This window comes from Ovis canadensis, chromosome 13 (genome assembly GCF_042477335.2).
Source record: "Ovis canadensis isolate MfBH-ARS-UI-01 breed Bighorn chromosome 13, ARS-UI_OviCan_v2, whole genome shotgun sequence".
NCBI classification, from domain to species: domain Eukaryota; kingdom Metazoa; phylum Chordata; class Mammalia; order Artiodactyla; family Bovidae; genus Ovis; species Ovis canadensis.
Genome location: NC_091257.1, coordinates 94,835,746 through 94,853,381, shown reverse-complemented (window position 1 = coordinate 94,853,381; position 17,636 = coordinate 94,835,746). Strand labels below are relative to the sequence as shown.

At 53.4% G+C, this 17,636-nt stretch overlaps 1 protein-coding gene across 6 annotated transcripts in view; it reads left to right on the top strand.

Annotated features, from left to right (window-relative positions):
- ATP9A (ATPase phospholipid transporting 9A (putative)) overlaps positions 1–17,636 on the top strand; it is a 130,151-nt gene that overhangs the window by 48,797 nt on the left and 63,718 nt on the right. For all 6 annotated transcript variants that reach the window (XM_069547053.1, XM_069547051.1, XM_069547057.1 and 3 more), the window contains exons 5-10: positions 4,986–5,044; positions 6,311–6,362; positions 8,438–8,532; positions 9,802–9,882; positions 10,842–10,917; positions 15,865–15,941. In XM_069547053.1, the coding sequence (XP_069403154.1) occupies positions 4,986–5,044; positions 6,311–6,362; positions 8,438–8,532; positions 9,802–9,882; positions 10,842–10,917; positions 15,865–15,941 (440 nt within the window). The remainder of the gene's footprint in view (positions 1–4,985; positions 5,045–6,310; positions 6,363–8,437; positions 8,533–9,801; positions 9,883–10,841; positions 10,918–15,864; positions 15,942–17,636) is intronic.

Sequence of the window (17,636 nt, the reverse complement as noted above, 5' to 3'; positions counted from 1 at the left end):
CTGTAGAGTTTCTGCAGAGATACGTGAAAATCCCAGAGCCAAGAGGTTGGAGGTTGAGTGTGACAGGGTCCGACAGAGAAGGGAGGTCTGGGGGGCAAGGTGGGAGTTCTGTGTCTTCAGTTCCTAGACCAGGTCTCCTCCTCCCTTTGTAAAGAAGGTCTGAGTGCGTGTTTTCACTCCTGAGCAGGACCAGCTGTGTAATTTGTGGTGCAAAATGAAAATTCAGGGTCCCTTGTTTAAAAGTTATTAAGATTTATGGTATGAAAAGAGTAGGCCATTCGCCCAAGGGTAAGGGGGTCCATGTGAATACACAGGTCACGTGAATATACAGGGCTGGGCTCTGTCTCTGGAAGCTGTAGGAGTCTCTGGAGTAGATGGGAAAAAAAAAAGGACAGAAAATCGGAGCCCTTGGGAAGTAGTTGTGCTGACTTCCCAGTGGGGTGTTGAGGGAATTTTCTTGCAGTCCGATACGGGACTGTAGGGAGAGCGCCTCTCTCTCTCTCAGAACAGCTTCTTCACTTTGGCTGTGCTGGGTCTTCGTTGCTGCCCGCGGGCGCTCTCTAGTTGTGGTGCGCGGGGGCTCCTCTTCACGGCGGTGCGCGGGCGTCGTGTTGCAGTGGCTTCTCTTGTGGCAGAGCGTCAGCTCTCGGGCATGTGGGCTTCAGGAGTCGCAGCCCATGGGCTCAGCAGCTGTGGCTCCCGGCTCTAGGGCACAGGCCCAGTTGCTCCAGGGCTTGCGGGATCTTCGAGGACCAGGGATCGAACCTGTGCCCCCTGCATTGGCAGGCGGACTCTTCGCCACCGAGCCACCGGGGAGCCTCAGGATCTCGTCTCTCTTGAGGGTCTAGGTCATCGTCCCTGTCACTGTGCCATTTTTCAGGCCTTGTTTTCCTTTGTCAGGAAGATGGGGAGCTGTGCGAGAGCGTGAACGTTTCTGCTCTTCCTTTCTTGCAGGAACGTTGGTGGAACGCTCAGAACAGCGGCTCGGGCATGGTTAGACATCATGTGCTCTGGACCCTTTCCACAGTTCTGAGATTCTTCTCTTTTGGGAGTTAATCCCAGCCACTGCGTGCTCGGTTCTTCCCCACTGACTCTGGGCCTGTTTCTGTCCTGCCGCAGCGGTGGTTTCCTTACCACTCAAGGCCGCCTTAGAGAGGGCGTGTCATCCGGATGTTGGATGTGGGCAGCAAAACCCCCAGTGATGGAATCGAAGTGGGGATCTCTGCTTTCCCTTCTCTTTCCTTCCGGCCGCTTTCCGTCCTCTCCTTCTTCTGGTTCTGCCTTCTCTTGTCAGAACGAGCAGGGACACGTGTGTTCTGCCTGCAGATGTGAGCCAGGCATTCTTGTTTTTTTAATTTGGGGGATGTTGGCTCTCCCGTGTTGTGTTGGTTTCGGAGGTGGAGTGGCATGAACCAGCTGTGAGTGTACACATGTCCCCTCCCTCCTGGACCCCCTTCCTCCCCTTGCCCACCGTCCCACCATGGCAGTTCTAGGCCATCACGGAGCATCCAGCCCAGCCCCCTGTGCTGTGCAGCGGCCCCCGCGAGCTGCCTGTTTAACGCTTGTGAACCGCGCAGCTGTCATCACCCCAGAACGCCAGCACGACCCGAGGGGTCCAAACTTATAGTCCGGCCTGGGTGTTGGCTCAGCGGAGCGGGTGAGACTGAGGGTCTCCGTGTGGAACCTGAAAAGCTGAGGCTCCTCCCACCGAATACTAACATGCTAACGAGGGGGCTGTGGCTGAGACTCCCCAGGGACCTCATGGGGGGGTGCCCCCTCACCCCCCGCTCTACTCCCGACATGGAGCCCGTTACAGTAGGAGGGTTTGTTGGAGGGATCGGCCTGCCGGGGTTGGTCAGAAACTGCTCTGCAAGCGCAGTGGATTAAAGGGGTTTTTGTTGAGGCAGAGCAGATGGACAGAGAGGCAGAGTTCAAATTAACTGACCGTAAATCAGAACTCTGCCGTGGAAGGGGAAGTCTGGGCCTGGTCACTTAGAGGTTGGAGCTAATTTAATTTATTATATATTTTTTCTTATTGGAAGAGCCTCTCATGTTAACTCTTGAAAAAAGAAAAATCATCGTGAAGCATTTAGAAAGTACATATGCCAAAGAAAAGGATAAATCTCTTCTGTCCCTAGATTAACCTTTTTAGGATAATCCCCCTGATTTTGTCCTCTGTCTTGCTCACATACCCACGCACATCCAGATGCAGTTATTATTTAATAAGAATTATAACAGTGTTCTTCTTAGGGTTGGCTGTTTGGAGAAAACGTGTGAGTAGGTCTTGAAGATCAGAACAGAGGCTCAGGGATGGTTTGGGTCAGGCCACCAGCATAAATTCCACTGAGAACACCAAAGACAATGTGTAAATTTATGTTTGGGAAAGTTGGGGTGAACTCAGGCAAAGGAAAATCAGGAAAAGCTTACGGGCACCAGGGGGTGGGGGTAGGGGGACGTGCTGAATTTACGATCTTCCCTCCAGGAAGAGCCTTGATAAGCTGCTCAGAAAGAGCAGTGTGTCTGTTGTGTGTTTTTTCCCTGTTGCCCCCCTGGTGGGGCCAGAAACATTGTTCAGGCAGGAAAAGAATTCTCTGCTTCACACCCCCTGTTCATTCATGCATTTCTAATGATCTGACTCTTAGGATTAGCGCAAAGATAGCAGCGTCATCGATGCTTAAGGCGAGTGGGTTCCAAGGGTGCCCCGGCTCAGGCTGTTGGCTTGAGTTCTGCTTTATGGAAGCAAGGCTCTATGGGAGTCTCCCTTTTTGGGGGAGGGAGGGTCCAGCTGGGCCCGGCGAGCCACCTTGAGAACGCTCTGCATCGTGCCTAGACGCCATTTGTGTTTGAGAGCTGCCCTTTTAGCACCAGGTCTCCTCACTGTTAACCATGACAGAATTTAATTAAGGACAAACCTTAGTTAAAGATCAAACCCTGTGGAACCTCTGAGAAAGAATTGTTTCAGTTGAAGTCTTCGGAATGCTTTGAAGCATCTCAGCAGTGATGAATTACTGGAAAGACCTGTGGCATTAAATGATGTGAAAAGTGTCAGATAAAATAATCTGAGCTGCGTGCACAAGTTCCTGGTGGGGAATGTTGGGTGTATGTCAGATAAAGAAGCCTACAGTCGGGGACAGCAGATTCAGGACCCCTGGACTTATTAAATGGGCCTAACAGGAGGTGCCAGGAGCATGACGATTTTGGTGGTGCTGCTCCCCCGTGTGGGAATCCCGTCCCTCACGAGGGTGAAGACCCGTGTCCTCTGCAGGCTTGTTCACAAGGTGCTGGGCCACCTGGCCGCCCACAGACCTTCATCTCTGTGCTCCATGCGATACTTCTGGTCTTGCTGAAGGAGTTCCAGCTTTCGGCCACACACATACGTGTACTGCTCACGCGTCTCTTTCTCATCTCATACCTTTTTCCCGATGCTGGTAGCCAGCATCCTCTGGTCAGGTCTGGCCTCAGCTCCCCTGTAGAGTGCTCGTCGACACCTCCCCATGCCCCCCCCCCACTCACTGTGTGTCTCCTGCCTGCTCCGCTCCACGGGTGCAAGTCTGTGGAGCCCCCCCTGGGAGCCCCTGGCCTCCAGCAGGCACTCAGCTGAAGGGGCTTGAACCTGGGGTGAGTCGGTCACGTGCCCTCGGGGTGCCAGTCACCATTCTCGGTCCTCCTTCAGGGAGGAGGCCTCCCTCCTGCTTCCTTTCTGCACCCACCCAACTCCTGTGCTTTCACTCTATGTTGCACTCACAGCATCTATCCAGCTGTCTTTCTCACAGCTCATGGGTTTGCAGACTACAGCTGGCAGGCCAAATTCAGCCCACCATCTCGGCCTGGGAGCCAGGAATGGTCTTTACATTGTCCAACATAAACGCGCAAAAGAGGATTGGCCTTTGGGGAGAACAGTTGTTGGGAGATTGGAGTTTGTTTATTGGCTGCAGAACGTAAACTGTGTACTGTCCTGCGCTTCCCAGGATGCCTCTGCTGACTCCTGCATGGGACTGTGGGCTTTTTTAGGATGAGGGACTATCTTCTTTGAATTCCTAGACCATGGCACTTCAGTAAATGTTTTTTGAGTTGAAGTGAATTTCCTGTTTTTTCTTCCTTCCTCTGAAGTCAGGTGGGGCTGTGCCTCTTGGTGCTGACCTGTTCTGTGAGACTGGGGGCAGATGGGGCCTCTCTGAGCCCACTTCCCTTGTCTGAAAGCTAGAGATAGTATCTTTTCTGATGGCCATTGAGAGGAGGAAGTGAAGCCATTAGGATGTCAATGTGTATACCTCGCTTAGCATGGAATCCATGTTTAATGTTATTATTTATCCAGATAAGCATCCAGCCAGAGTTGTGCGGTCTGATTAGAATCATATAAGCCATTTGCTGTTGTTGAGTCGCTAAGTCATGTCTGACTCTTTGCGACACCGTGGACTGTAGCCCGCCAGGTTCCTCAGTCCGTGAGATTTCCCAGGCAAGAATAGTGGAGCGGGTCATTCCCTTCTCTAAGGGATCTTCCTGACCCAGGGATGGAAGCAGGGTCTCCCGCATTGCAGGCGGATTCTTTACTGTGTGAGCCACCAGGGGGGCCCATATGAACCATACTGCACGGCAGTTGCAAATTTTAAAAAGTCATTTTGGGTTAGCTTCTTTTTGGTACTGCTGAGAATTCAGTGTTGATCTTTTGACCATGGATCCCCATTTCTCTGTGTGTGTGTGAGGCTGAATGCATCTTTTATAGTGCTGATTCAGAAGCGCCTCTAAGGTGCCGTTAGGACAGAAGATCTGACTTGAGGCCTTTGAGTCCTTCCAGGGCTCTCAGAAGTGGGGATCAGGTTTTGAATTGGTCTCTGCAGCAGAAGAACGTTTTTTCAGAGAGGCAGGAGATGCTGCAGCCGCTGGGATTGGGGGGCACATCCTTCACGGTGTGCAGGCTAGCGGACGCTCTATAGCGACACGACTTGAATTCAGACGTGATATATCGTGGGCCTGCTTCTTTGCAGGGACGGTAAAGGTGAAGAGCTCCAGCATCCAGGTGGGAGACCTTATCATCGTCGAGAAGGTGAGAGTGGATCCTCGGGGCTTGTGACCGCTGCTGTGTGGGCGCGCATGCGCGGGGCGTGGTCACGCCCACTTAATCCTGCAGTGCGATTCCTGTATCTGTGGCCATAAGCTTTCCGGGCTCTACCCAGCACCTTTGCCCGGGAGAAACGTGAGACACAAAATACGGTTTCAAGGTTTCTGTGCTGCTCAGCCAGCAATCCCACTTCAAACACGAAGAGTACAAGCTCTCATTTCCTGTTTGATGTGTTCTTTGGGAGTCTTTTTGTTTTTAACTCATCATAAAGTTTTTTCCTAGAGGTCGGCTGCCTGTATCAGCACATAAAAATATTAGTCATTTGCCTGTTGAACAGTTTTAGGTTGTGTATTTTTGACTTAAACATTGTTCTTTTCTGTCATTTTATGGGGACTGGGGGTTAAGTGAAACATGAGAAGGGTAAGAAGGCCACAAATGCATTTTAAAAAACAGCGCGGTGGTTCTGTTTGTTAGCCCAGCCAGGGCTCATATCTCCTAGTACTGTGTACGCTGGAAGGTGTTGGATTCGGGGGTGGCCCCGGAGCGTCTTGGAATCATACTTGATTAGGAAAGGACTGCATCTCAGCTCCTTTCTGTAGGAAGTGAACTCTGCTCTTTTAAAAGGATTAAATCTAAGAACTCAGAGTTGATTTGAGGTAAAGCAAAGCTCTCCTGAGTGGCAGCTGCGAAGACCCTCGCAGACCTCTTTCTGCTGTGACACACTTTCCTGTTCACAATTACACGAGGACTACTGTTGGCGACCCTCTTTTTTTTTCGAGTGTGGCTTTTTTTCGCTTCTTCCTACTTGACTTCCTTACTTAAATCCCGTTCGAAGCCAAATATCGAGCCAGAAAACTGGTCGAAGCAGAAAGATGAGCCTAGCGTACGTCTGTCTTTAGTTTCGGCAGACAGCCTGGACGAGCCAGCTCGGGGAGCAGGCTTTGGGCCCCCTGGGTCCGCAGGCTGCAGTTGCAGGAGGTAATGGTTGGATTCGCCAGAAAACGGGAAGCTCTCTTTTCAAGATAAGATTTCAATAGGGGATTAGCAATGTAACAGCAGCAGCGCAAGATTTTTCAGATTCAAAAACAGGATAAATCCCCAGATCTGTCTCCGACAACGGCAGACACTTAAAAGAGGCTGTGGGTTTTGGTTGCCAGCCCCCCCACTCCCCACCGAGTGGGCCAGGGGTAGGGGGGTGCAAATCCCCACACAGAGGCACTCATGGTAACAGTCTCTCTGTTCATAACACAGAACCAGCGGGTCCCTGCCGACATGATCTTTCTGAGGACATCAGAAAAAAACGGTAAGCATCTGGGATCAATTTTGGAAATAGCCATTAACCTTTCAGTGGTGATTTGGCAAAATAATCAGTTGAAAATCTGACAGAAGTCGATGCTCATTTTGGAGCCATGGAGGCCGACCAGAAACGCTTCTTTTCATAGAGCAGTCTTTAAAAAGGAAGTGGGGGCGGGGGGGGGTGCTTGGTGTGTGCAGGTCAACAGCTTCTGATCACGACAGAGACAGCGGGACCTCTGCTGAGTCACCGCTGGGGGGTCACATGCGGTGGCTGGGCATCACCCCCCACCCCGCGCTGGGCTGTATTCAGCTCAGCCTCTGGAGTTGGGATGAGGAAGTGTGTCGAACACACCGAAGCCAACAGCAACAGACTCTCTTCTGAGAAGATACTGGGAGGTGTGTCACGAGGTGGGGCAGGAGAGAGGGGGTGGCCTTCCCCCAAACTTCGGCTCACAAGCGATGGGGCCATGGTCGCCCCTGCCCGTCTGTTTATTTCTTGTTTACAGCCTGTTTGCCTGAGTGACCCTCTCAGTCTCCTTCAAGACCCTACATGTCACAGTTACCATCGTCTCTCCGTGTCCCAGGGGGGTTGGTTCCAGGACACCCCCCCACCCCCCACTGTGGGTACCAAATCCACGGATCCTCACGTCCCTCACGTGAAATGATGCTGGACACTCGGCCGTCTGCATCCATAGCAGGGTTGGAGGCCCGGCTGTATTTCCCAGGGTGGCTGCCCCCTCTGCTGCCTGCCTGCCTGCCTCATCAGTTGACTCAAATCTCCTTTTTATTTTTGTTATTTAAGCTGTTCTCAGGAAACAAGGCCATTTTTCTCTTGCCTAGCAGGCAGAAGCAGAGATCTTTGAACCTCAGAAAAATCCACGTTTATACTCTTTTGAGCTTGCTGCAACCTCATTCTCTGATGAACTGGATAAAAGTGAGGATGAGGTTTCATATTTAATTTGTTGTTGTTCAGCCGCTCAGTTGCGTCTGACTCTGCGGCTCCATGCACTGCGGCATGCCAGGCTTCCCTGTCCTCACTGTTTCCCGGGGTTTGCTCAGGCTCATGTGCATCCAACCATCTTGTGTTGGTTCCCGCCTCCTTCTCCTCCCGCCCTGGGTCTTTTCCAGCCTCAGGGTATTTTCCAGTGAGTTGGCTCTTTGCATCAGGTGGCCAGGGCATACTAATGAGTGTATGCTAAATCATCCAGGGTGCGTGGAATGCACTCCCATTAAAAGTCTTTTAAACACTACAGCTTTGTCCTCGGGTTGGTCCTTATTTCCTTGTCAGTGAAAATGGATTAGGGTCCGAGAAGTCTTCTCTTTTTTCCAAAAACAAACAAAACAAAAGATGGACTGGAAGGGGTCTTCCTGAAAGTTCTCAGAAGTCTCACCGTCAGTGACGGGATATTCGGTGGCTCCTCTGTCTGATGAAACATGGATCTGACTGCTCATACGTGCACACATCAGGCTGAAACCGGCACCTGTCACGCGTGCAGGGGAGTCACGGCCGACGGCTCCGGGGTCCTTCCCGGGTCGGAGCAGTTTGCGTGAAGCAGCTCTCTAGTCTTCATGCTGTGAGTCGGCCCTCTGATATCCTCATTTGTGCACGCGAGGAGACTGAGGCTCACGGGAAGCAGCTTCCTCAAGTTACGCAGCTAGTGAGCCATGGAGCCTTGAACCCAGGAGGTTCGGTTCCTGAGAAGGTACTCATAACGCCTGCACCTCGTAGTCGAATGCTGGTGAGCCTGTGCCAGCTGCTGTCTGGGGGTACGATCACCCCCACTGAATCCTCTAGAGCCAGCTTGTGAGGTCTGCGTTTTTCCCCAGTTTACATACACGACAGGCTGAGGCTTAGCATTGTCAGGAGCCCAGCCCCGGCTCCCACTGTGAGTGGAGAGGAGCAGGGATTTAAACCCGGAACTGATGGCGGAAGCAGGAAGTCGGGTATTACTTCTTGCCTCTTGGCCATTGGTTGGCTGTCCTGACATGGACCGGAGCAGGAGCTGTTGGCGCCCCCGTGATGGGGGTGGGGGGAGTCCTGACCCGCACGTGCACAGAGGGCGCCCCCTCTTCTCTCCACAGGGTCCTGCTTCCTGCGGACGGATCAGCTGGATGGGGAGACAGACTGGAAGCTTCGGCTTCCGGTGGCCTGCACGCAGAGGCTGCCCACCGCCGCTGTGAGTAGCTTTCCCTGCAGAAGCCCCCCCCGACGGCCGCGTCCAGGTGGGGCTCTGACATCTTCCTCGGGGGCCACACGGGGGGCCGCCTGCTGTGAGGTGGGGCTGCGGGGCCCCCAGATCCCGGTGGCTCAGGTGCTCCCTGGTTGTAGGCCGTGTAGCCTTGTGAGCCCCGACCTAGCCGACGGGGTTGATGGTCTGTGGCGGGCAGCTCCAGCCCTTATGAAACCTTGACTGAGGACCTGGCATGAAACTAAAAGGCGGCACAGTTGTGCGCTCCTCCGCGCATGCCCTCCAGGGGCGTCGCGGCCACTGGGACGCAGTCCTGCGGTTCGTCTCCCTGCGGAGGCCCTGCCCTGTTCTGGAAGCCCTCAGACAGGCCAGCGAAAGGATTTCTGAAGGATTTCCTTCTCGCCCTGTCCCCGTGCCCACCGGCTCCAGCGTTGCCTTCCACCCCCGACCCTCGCCCTTCTCCTCCAGGAGCAAACAGGCCCGCTCCTGCCTTGTGTGCACAAGCCCCTGGGGTTTCATTTGCTTTTGAAACCTCATTTATTTATTTGCTTCTGGCTGGGCTGGGTCTGGGTTGCTGTGCAGGCTTTCTGCAGTTGCGGCGAGCGGGGGCTGGTTGCAGGCGCGGCTTCCGGTGGGGTGGCTTCTGCTCTTGGGGCGACCGGGCTCTAGAGGAGGGGCCTGGTAGTTGTGGGGGTTCAGTTAGTCGCCCCAAGTGAGGCATGAGGGGTGTTCCTGGACCAGGGGTTGAACCCGTGTCCTCTGCACTGGCAGGTGGCTTCTTAGCCACTGGACCACCAGGAAGGTTAGTCCTCGTACCTGTTGTTTTGATAGTAGCCACCCTGCTGGGTGGGAGGCGTTCTTGCACCCTTGCTCACCTCTCTGCCCTTTCCGAGGCTTTGCACAAAGTCAGCGCCCTGTGGCCCTTTGTTGAATGAGCAAGGGTTTCAGTGGGTTTGAATGACTCTTGTGAACGAGAGTGTCGAAGATGGGGAGGGATGTCCACCATCGATTAGTTCTGGAAAAGCCGGGCAAACACAGACTCTCCCCTTTAAGGCTTCAGGGTGTTTGGGGATCTTGCAGGTAGAGACTCCCAGACTAAGTTGCTGGAAGGTTTCCTTTTTTTCCACCTGCCCTGTGGTTTTGAGGGCCTGTTTGGAAAGTACAGTTGCTTTTGAAAAACGGTGGATGCTTCCCGAAGTCCCTTTTAATCATGCGCTGACTTTGTTTTACCTCCAAAATGTCACCCCTGTGGGACAGGACCTTCTTCAGATTCGCTCATACGTGTATGCAGAAGAGCCAAACATCGACATCCACAACTTCGTGGGGACCTTCACCCGAGTGAGTAAGCCTCGAGGGGCGCAGGGTCCTGCCCGGGGGGGCGCGTGACCGGGGTGCAGGCCCGCTGCCCAGTGCCAGCAGGGCTTTGTCGGGGCGTAGCTTTGTGTCACGTGGGGGTGATGTCCCCATCGGAAGACTCCACCTTGAAAACGGACATATTGCTTCTCAGTAAAGGCGACACAACTGGGAATTTCTTGCAGCCTCCCAACAGCTTTCATTGCTGACTACTGAGAGCCAAGTGTTCTTGTAATTAACATTGCTCTGTCTTTTTCACATGAGCCCATTCATTGCTGTTGTTCAGTCGCTAAGTCATCTCTGACTCTCTAGGACCCCATGGGCTGCAGCACACCAGGCCTCCCTGTCCCATCAGCAGCTCCCGGAGTTTACTCAAACTCACGTCCATCGAGGCGGTGATGCCATCCAACCATGTCATCCTCTGTCGTCCTCTCCTCCTCTGGCCTTCAGTCTTTCCCAGGGTCTTTTCCAATGAGTATCCTCCAAGTCCTGTCTACCATGGTTATAACTTTTAAATCATATCCCAATTTTTTGGAATAGAAATTAAATTTGAATTATTTCAGGCACCTGAGATGATAGGTTTATGGAACCTATATTGAATTGTGCCTGCTCTTGTTCTAGAAGCCCTCAGATAGGCCAGCAAAGGGTTGTTTCTGATGGATTTCCCTTTTATATTATCATTCATTCCCACCTTGTGAAATGTTCCCCCAGTGCTGGAAGCTTGCATTTCTTAAGTCACGGACTACTGTTTTCAGGTATTTCCGTGGGGCTGAAGCACCAAGGATAAGGGTTTATGAGTCTGGTCCTTCTCTCCCGGCTGGGCTGTTGGCTTCCAAATGCGGGGGTCATCCTCTCTTCCTTTCTTGCAAAGAGCAGGCTGGAGATAGCAGCAGGCTCCGTGCAGACTTGGGTGGGCCAGCCTGTGTCCATCTGCTCTTTTGCAGGAGGACAGCGACCCCCCGATCAGCGAGAGCCTGAGCATAGAGAACGCACTGTGGGCCGGCACCATCACTGCGTCAGGTACGTGCCCTTGCAGAGGAATATGTTAGCAATTTGAGGAGGAAAGCAAATCCTTCGGTATAATGAGAATAATCATCTGTCAGTTGGGAAAATGAGCTGTCGGTCAAATGGAGTTTTCCACTGGCTCCTGCACCCCCGGGGAATGAAACGGCCGTCTAATTGCCCCCCGGTGCTTGGAGGCGTCTGGAGGGGAGGCCGCCCTGGCCTGTGGACTCGGCCACAGCGTCCGCTCTGGGAATAGCCCCTAATTGCCACGTGAGATTGACGTCCTAATCTGTACCAGAAAGTGGATCAGCCTGGATGTCCGGGCTCTTGCATCTGTGAGGGCTGCCCAGCTGGTCCTGATGGCGCCCCGGTGTTGGAGACTCCCAGGTGACGTAGATTGTCTGGTCCTCTGGACTCCAGAACAGAGTTTGCGGGATGGCCTGTGGAGGCGCAGAAAGGAAAGGTTGGGACACTGGGGTGCAGCTGAGCAGAAGGGCTCCAGGGCTGAGCACGCCTGGGGCAGCTGGAGTGATGGCGGTGGGGGCGCCAGTCTGTCGACACCTGCTGTGCGTCACGTGGTTCACTTAACCCCCCAGCAGTGCCCTGCGGGCAGGTGCTGGCATCGTCCCCATGCTGCAGGTAGGGAAGCTGAGGGTCGGTGAGGTTAAGCAACTTGCTCAAGCTCACACAACATGTAAAAGGCAAAGTTGGGACTCCAGCCCAGGCATTTTGCCCCAGAAGCAGAACTCTCTTCCCCTGTTTTCACTGTATCATATATGTTATTAGGTTGGCCAAAAAGTTTGTTTGGGTTTTTCCGTGACATCTTACGAAAAACTTCATCTTACGCAGAACCCAAACAAACTTTTTGGCCAACCCAATATGTAATTCTTAACATGTAATTCCACTGCTGGCAGCTTCCTGTCTTTACTGTGGGAGAAGCCCGTGCCGCGCCCCACTTCCCCTCCCAGCCCTTTCCCTCCGCTCGCTGCTGCCCTGCGGCTCTGCAGTCCAGCAGGCGCTCAGTCAGGCGCTCTCTGAAAGGAGAGGGACTGGCAGAGCGTCTGCAAAGGCTGCTGCCCACGCGCTCAGTGCAGTGGGCAGAGATGAGCTCAGCTTCTCGGCCTTAATTTCAGAGATTAGCAAAAAGAAGGCCTATCTATCAGGCACTGTGTGTTTACAGAGCATTTTATCTTCCATTCTCTTGCTTTGATCTCACAACACTAAATGAAGACACTTAATGGAATAAGGAGTTGAGTCTCAGAGAGGTTGAGCGACTTGCCTAAGGCCACATAGCCTTGGAGAGATCGTCTCCTGGGAGGAGAAGGGAAGGCACGCTGAGACCTGGAAGGTGGAAAAAAGATTTCACATAGCTCCTCAGAAAGGCACTGTGAAGTCATAACATGCATTCTTTCCCCACTTGTGTGAATTCTTTGTGTTTGGTGAGGTGGGACGAGAGAGAGTTGTGACCCCCAATCCAGAAGCATTACTTGCCACGCCCTGCAGTGGACATCTGCTTTGCAGTGGGTCTGAGGAGCTGGGCGGCTACCATTTCTTTAGCAGGCCTCCGCTTCTCCCCGCGTAGATGTCTGACTGCACTCTGGTTCTAATATAAACACGGAGTCAAATGCAAGCCATGTTCTCCTTCCGGTGCTCAACTCCAGAAGCAGCCCTCAAGAGTAATCTTAATTATTCGAGATTTCACTTCTGTGTTCCCTTCAGAATCTAAAATTCCCATGTCTTGATCACTCCACTGTTATCAGTTGAAAATTTAAAGAATAAAAAAGCTTGCCAGGCAGTGCTAAGGGTCCAGCTACACTGGCTGGCATCAGTCTGTAAGAGGATGCAGTTGCCATGGTAACTGGACTGCTAGGCTAAGGAGTCACTGGGGTGATGATAGGCGGGAGAGGCTGGTGGGGCTCGGCAGAAGCGGAACCTGGGTATCGCGGATGCCACTTCTTCTCAGGCTCTCCGTGGAAAGGGACAGTTTCTTGAGCCACTGCCCCCAACCCCAGCGTGCAGCAGGTCAGTTGGTGGTCCTGCCGGGGCTGAACTGTGACCAGCATGCGGGTCACATCATGCGGGTCTGATAATGCCTACTGGTCTGAACCCTGTTCCTCTGGGCTTGTCCTGGAATCACAGACTCATGTAAGAGCAGCGTCTGGTTGCTGTAAACATGTCGAATCCTCCCTCTCTGGGGCTTACCCTCTCTCTCGTCTCAGACGGGGTCAGAGGTCGCCGGCAGCAGCACACTGCAGTGGAGAGTCTGAGGGGCTGGGAAAATACCTGACCCCAGCAGCCTGGCTGGTTGGAGACCTTGGTGTGCAGGGTAGAGTGGACACCACAGTGGGCAGGCGGCCGAGGGAGGGGCCGTGTGAGGGGAGCCGCCGGGGATGTAGCCTCAGAAGTCGGGTCGGGGTCTGGGGGAGCAGAGGGGTGCAGGTCAGGGGTCTTCAGGGCTGAGTGGGGACAGTGATGAGCGGAAAGTGGGAGGCAAGCAGGGTGGCTGAGCTCAGCACCTGCCGGAGATGTGAGGACTACAGACCCAGTGGCCTCGGATCTTCCAGTTTTCCAGAAGAAACCAGAAATCTCTATTTATATATATTTTTTAACATGAAAGCTTCTGTATGTAAAAGTTGGCAACTACTTCAAAACCTTTAGGGAGTTCCCTGGTGGTCCAGCAGTTAAGAATCCACCTGCCAGTGAAGGGGATGTGGGTTCAATTCCTGGTCTGAGAAGGTTCCATACCCCGGGGGACAATTAGGCCCGTGCATCACAACTCGAGAGCAGTCCCCCCACCCCCATCCACTCATTGAAGCTCGAGAAAGCCCACCCGCAGCAGTTAGGACCCAGCACAGCCAGAAGTTAAAGAGACAGAGCTTTCGAGCACTGGGCAGACCAGCGCGGCTCTGTGGACTGCTGGCGTGCTCTTGCAGGGTGGCTGAGGCTGGGGTCTGCATCTCCCGGAGACTGTTTCGGTCCTGGGCACAGAGAGGTGTGGGGGAGAGGGCATCTCCAGCGGCCTTTGAAGGTACCAGGATTGGCCAGTACTAGATAGGGACGCTGCCCTCAGGGGCCCCTGTTATTAGGACTCTCTAGAACCCTGGACTCTGGGGATTGGGACCCACCCATGTCCGCCCTGGGGTGAGAGCCATGGCCACCCCTGCGCACCCCGGGCTCAGCTCCCCCTGTCCGACCGTGTGCGGGGGTTGGCTTGCACTCGCTGGAGCTTGCCATCTTCCTGGGAGCAGGCAGGCGCTCTCTCCAGCTCTCTCTCTGCAGAGCGCCTGCCTGGAAGGGAACCACATTGTGCAGGAGACTGCGGCGACTCAGGGGCCCTTGGTGTCTTTCTGTCTGAAAGACACGGCCCCAGCACTCCACCTGGGGTCGTGCTCCTTTGGCGACTCTGTTCGAACCTCTTGGCGGTTTGGGTGCGTCCCTCTGCTGGTGACCTGCCAAGAGCTGTGGGGCCAGAGGAGAGGGGCTTAGAGGTTCCCTTTATCCGCGGAGCCCAGGCTGTCTGTATTCCTGGGATCTCCCCTGAGTGCTTGGTGGGGCTGCCCCTTCCCCTGTTTCAGCTTAGATGTCCTCCACTCTGAGCCCGTGGCCCTGGTCCCCGGTGCACGCCGGCCCCCTCCCCAGCCCCTCCTGTCTGTTTCTCCGCTGGTTTCCCGTGCTGACCGGGGGTGCTGCTGCCCTTCTTGACTCTCCACCTGCCCCGCTGTGCGGAGCATTTCCCTGGCACATCCTGGAAAGGGGAGACAGAGGTCCGGTTTTGATCTGCCCGTTCTCCTCCCCAGATAGGCTGTTCCAGCAGATGCCCCGGCCAGCGTGTATGCCAGTCTGTTTTCCCACCTCTGGGCTCACGCTTATGTTCTCACGCATCTGAATTTTTATTACGAGGATGGGAATAAGAATTTCCCTTTTTTTTTTTTTTTGGTTTTAGAGTACGGTAAGCATTTTTTCTCATGTTAATTGGGTTTTTGGGTTTCTTTTAGAAATTGTGTATAACAGTTGATGTCTTTTTTAAAAACAAATTTTGATGGAGGGGTGGAAGGAAGGGGTAGGGGAGTTCTCAGGAAAGAGCTGCCATCCAGACAGACGTCTGCCAAAGGTTCTGGTTGCACACCGACTCTGAGCAGAATCACAGCCCGTGGGAAGAATGTGCTCTGATGAGAGGGGTGTGTTCATAGGTTTCCAGGGTAGTCTGTGAACTTGCAGGCACCTCTGGAAGCCTATGAGGCCCGTGGCATAAAGGACAGGGCCCCCTGCCCCCACCTCTCCTGTTCTCCGAGGCGGCCAGGGCCACAGGCCAGCAATGCCCAGTGGTGCTTTTTTTTTAAATTAATTTATATTTATTTTTGGGTGCACTGGACTTTCGTTGCGGTAGTTGGACTCTCTAATTTCGGAGAGTGGGCTTCCTGTTCCCTCGGCTTCCCTTGTTGCCGTGCGTGGGCCCTGTGTACCCGGCTCACAGTTAAGGCACGCAAGCTCTAGAGCGCTGGCTCAGGAGGTGGGGCGTGGGTTTAGCTGCCCTGCGGCGTGTGGATCTTCCCAGACCTGCGATCGAGCTGCTGTCCCCTGCATTGCCAGGCAGGTCTTCTCCACTGGACCCACAGGGAAGCCTGACCAGTGGCACTCTCAGCAGTAGTGGGGACGCCCTGTGCCTTGACTGAACTGGATGCCCCGCTGCCCTCCTGGGGCTGTTGAGCCTGAAATGGGGCTAACGAAAATGGGGGCTGTGTTTCACTCTTTTTTTCACTGAATGTAAATGTGAATGGCCACATGTGGCCGGAGCTTTCCTGCTGTCTGTGTGGACACGGACGTTGGTTGGCCCTGGTGTAAACTCGGGGACTTTCACGCTGCGGACGCTGGACTGAAGAGGCGCGCTCGGGCGCGTCAGACCCTCTGCAAGCCTGCCTGTCTGCGCTCACATTTCTCTGGGTTGTGTTCCTTTCGTCTCAGGTACCGTCGTGGGTGTTGTTCTTTACACGGGGAGAGAACTCCGGAGTGTCATGAATACCGCGAATCCTCGAAGCAAGGTGTGTACACGGTGGGAGCATGTGTTTTCTTGCCAGAACTTTCTCACTCACGTGCTTTGATGATTGGTGTCGGTGGGGTGAGGAGCAAGACTAAAAACAGGAACCCCTAAAAGTGTGGCTTCATTTGTATAAACTTACTTTTTGTGTACATGTTTGTGCATAAGTGTGTGCGTGTGTGTGCTGTGCTAAGTCACTTCAGTTGTGTCTGACTCTTTGCGACCCTATGGACTGTGACCCACGAGGCCCCTCTGTCCATGGGATTCTTCAGGCAAGAATGCTGGAGTGGGTTGCCAGGCCCTCCTCCAGGGCATCTTCCCAATTCAGAGACTGAACTCGTGTTTCTTGGTCTCCTGCACCGCCAGGCAGGTTCTTTACCCTTGCCGTGACCTGCGAAGCCCATGTATCTATTTACACACAAAATACATGAACACATATTCACATACGTGTTTGAAGATGCCCGGGTTCCAGACCACCACGTCAAGTGCGTATCACTACAAAGCAAGTCATGTGAATATTTTTGGTCTCCAAGTGCATGTGAGTTACGTTTACACTATTCTGTAGTCTGTTAAAGTGTGCAGGAAAAGCGTTGTATCAAGAAATGTACATACTTTAATTTAAAAATACTTTATTGCTAGGAAATACTAACAATTATCTGGCAACACAGGGTTGCCACACACCTTCAATTTGTAGAAAAACATGGTATCTGCAAAGCTCTCTGCAGTTAAACAAGGACTGCCTGTGTATGAAAACATAGCATTTTAAAGTTTAAAATGAAGCGTTGAGTCCTGAGGGCTCCCCAGGTGGTGCAGTAGTGAAGAATCTGCCTGCCAGTGCCGGAGACTCAGACTGGATCCCTGGGTCGGGAAGATCCCCTGGAGAGGGGAATGGCAGCCACTCTAGAGTTCTTGCCTAGGAAATCCCATGGACAGAGGAGCCTGGTGGGCTGCAGTCCGTGGGGTCACAAAGAATCAGACGTGATTTAGCAACTAAACCACCACAGTTGAGTCCTTACTGTCTGCCACACGTAGTACAGCACCCTCTACCCACATCACTCTTAATCCTTACACCAGCCTGTCAGCACACGTCTGCAGCCTCTTCTCAAGAGGACAAATGGCCTGGAGAAGCACCACGCTCTGGCGAAGCTGCGTAGACCTGGATGCAAACCCACACCGAGCTGCTGGCTCTGGCGCAGCCCGCGGAGTCAGCTCTGGGAGTTGACCTAACGGCCCTGTTACTGCTCGAGCACAACAGGACCTGCCCGACCCACCCGCCCGCCCAGCCCCAGCCCTCCTCCAGTTTCTTAGCCTCAGAATATTGCAGAATGATTTCCTTTGTTAGTACCATGAACAAATATCAGTCATTTCACCTCACCGTTACAATCCCCGTGACCACCATCATTACAACTATCAGTTCAGTTCAGTCGCTCAGTCATGTCTGCCTCTTTGCAACCCCATGGACTGCAGCAAGCCAGGCTTCCCTGTCCATCACCAACTCCCAGAGTTTACTCAAACTCACTTCCATCGAGTTGGCAATGCCATCCAACCATCTCATCCACTGTTGTCCCCTTCTCCTCCCGCCTTCAATCTTTCCCAGCATCAGGGTCTTTTCAAATGAATCAGTTCTTCGCATCAGGTGGTGGAAGTATTGGAACCTCAGCTTCAGGAACAGTTCTTCTGATGACTGTTCAGGACTGAT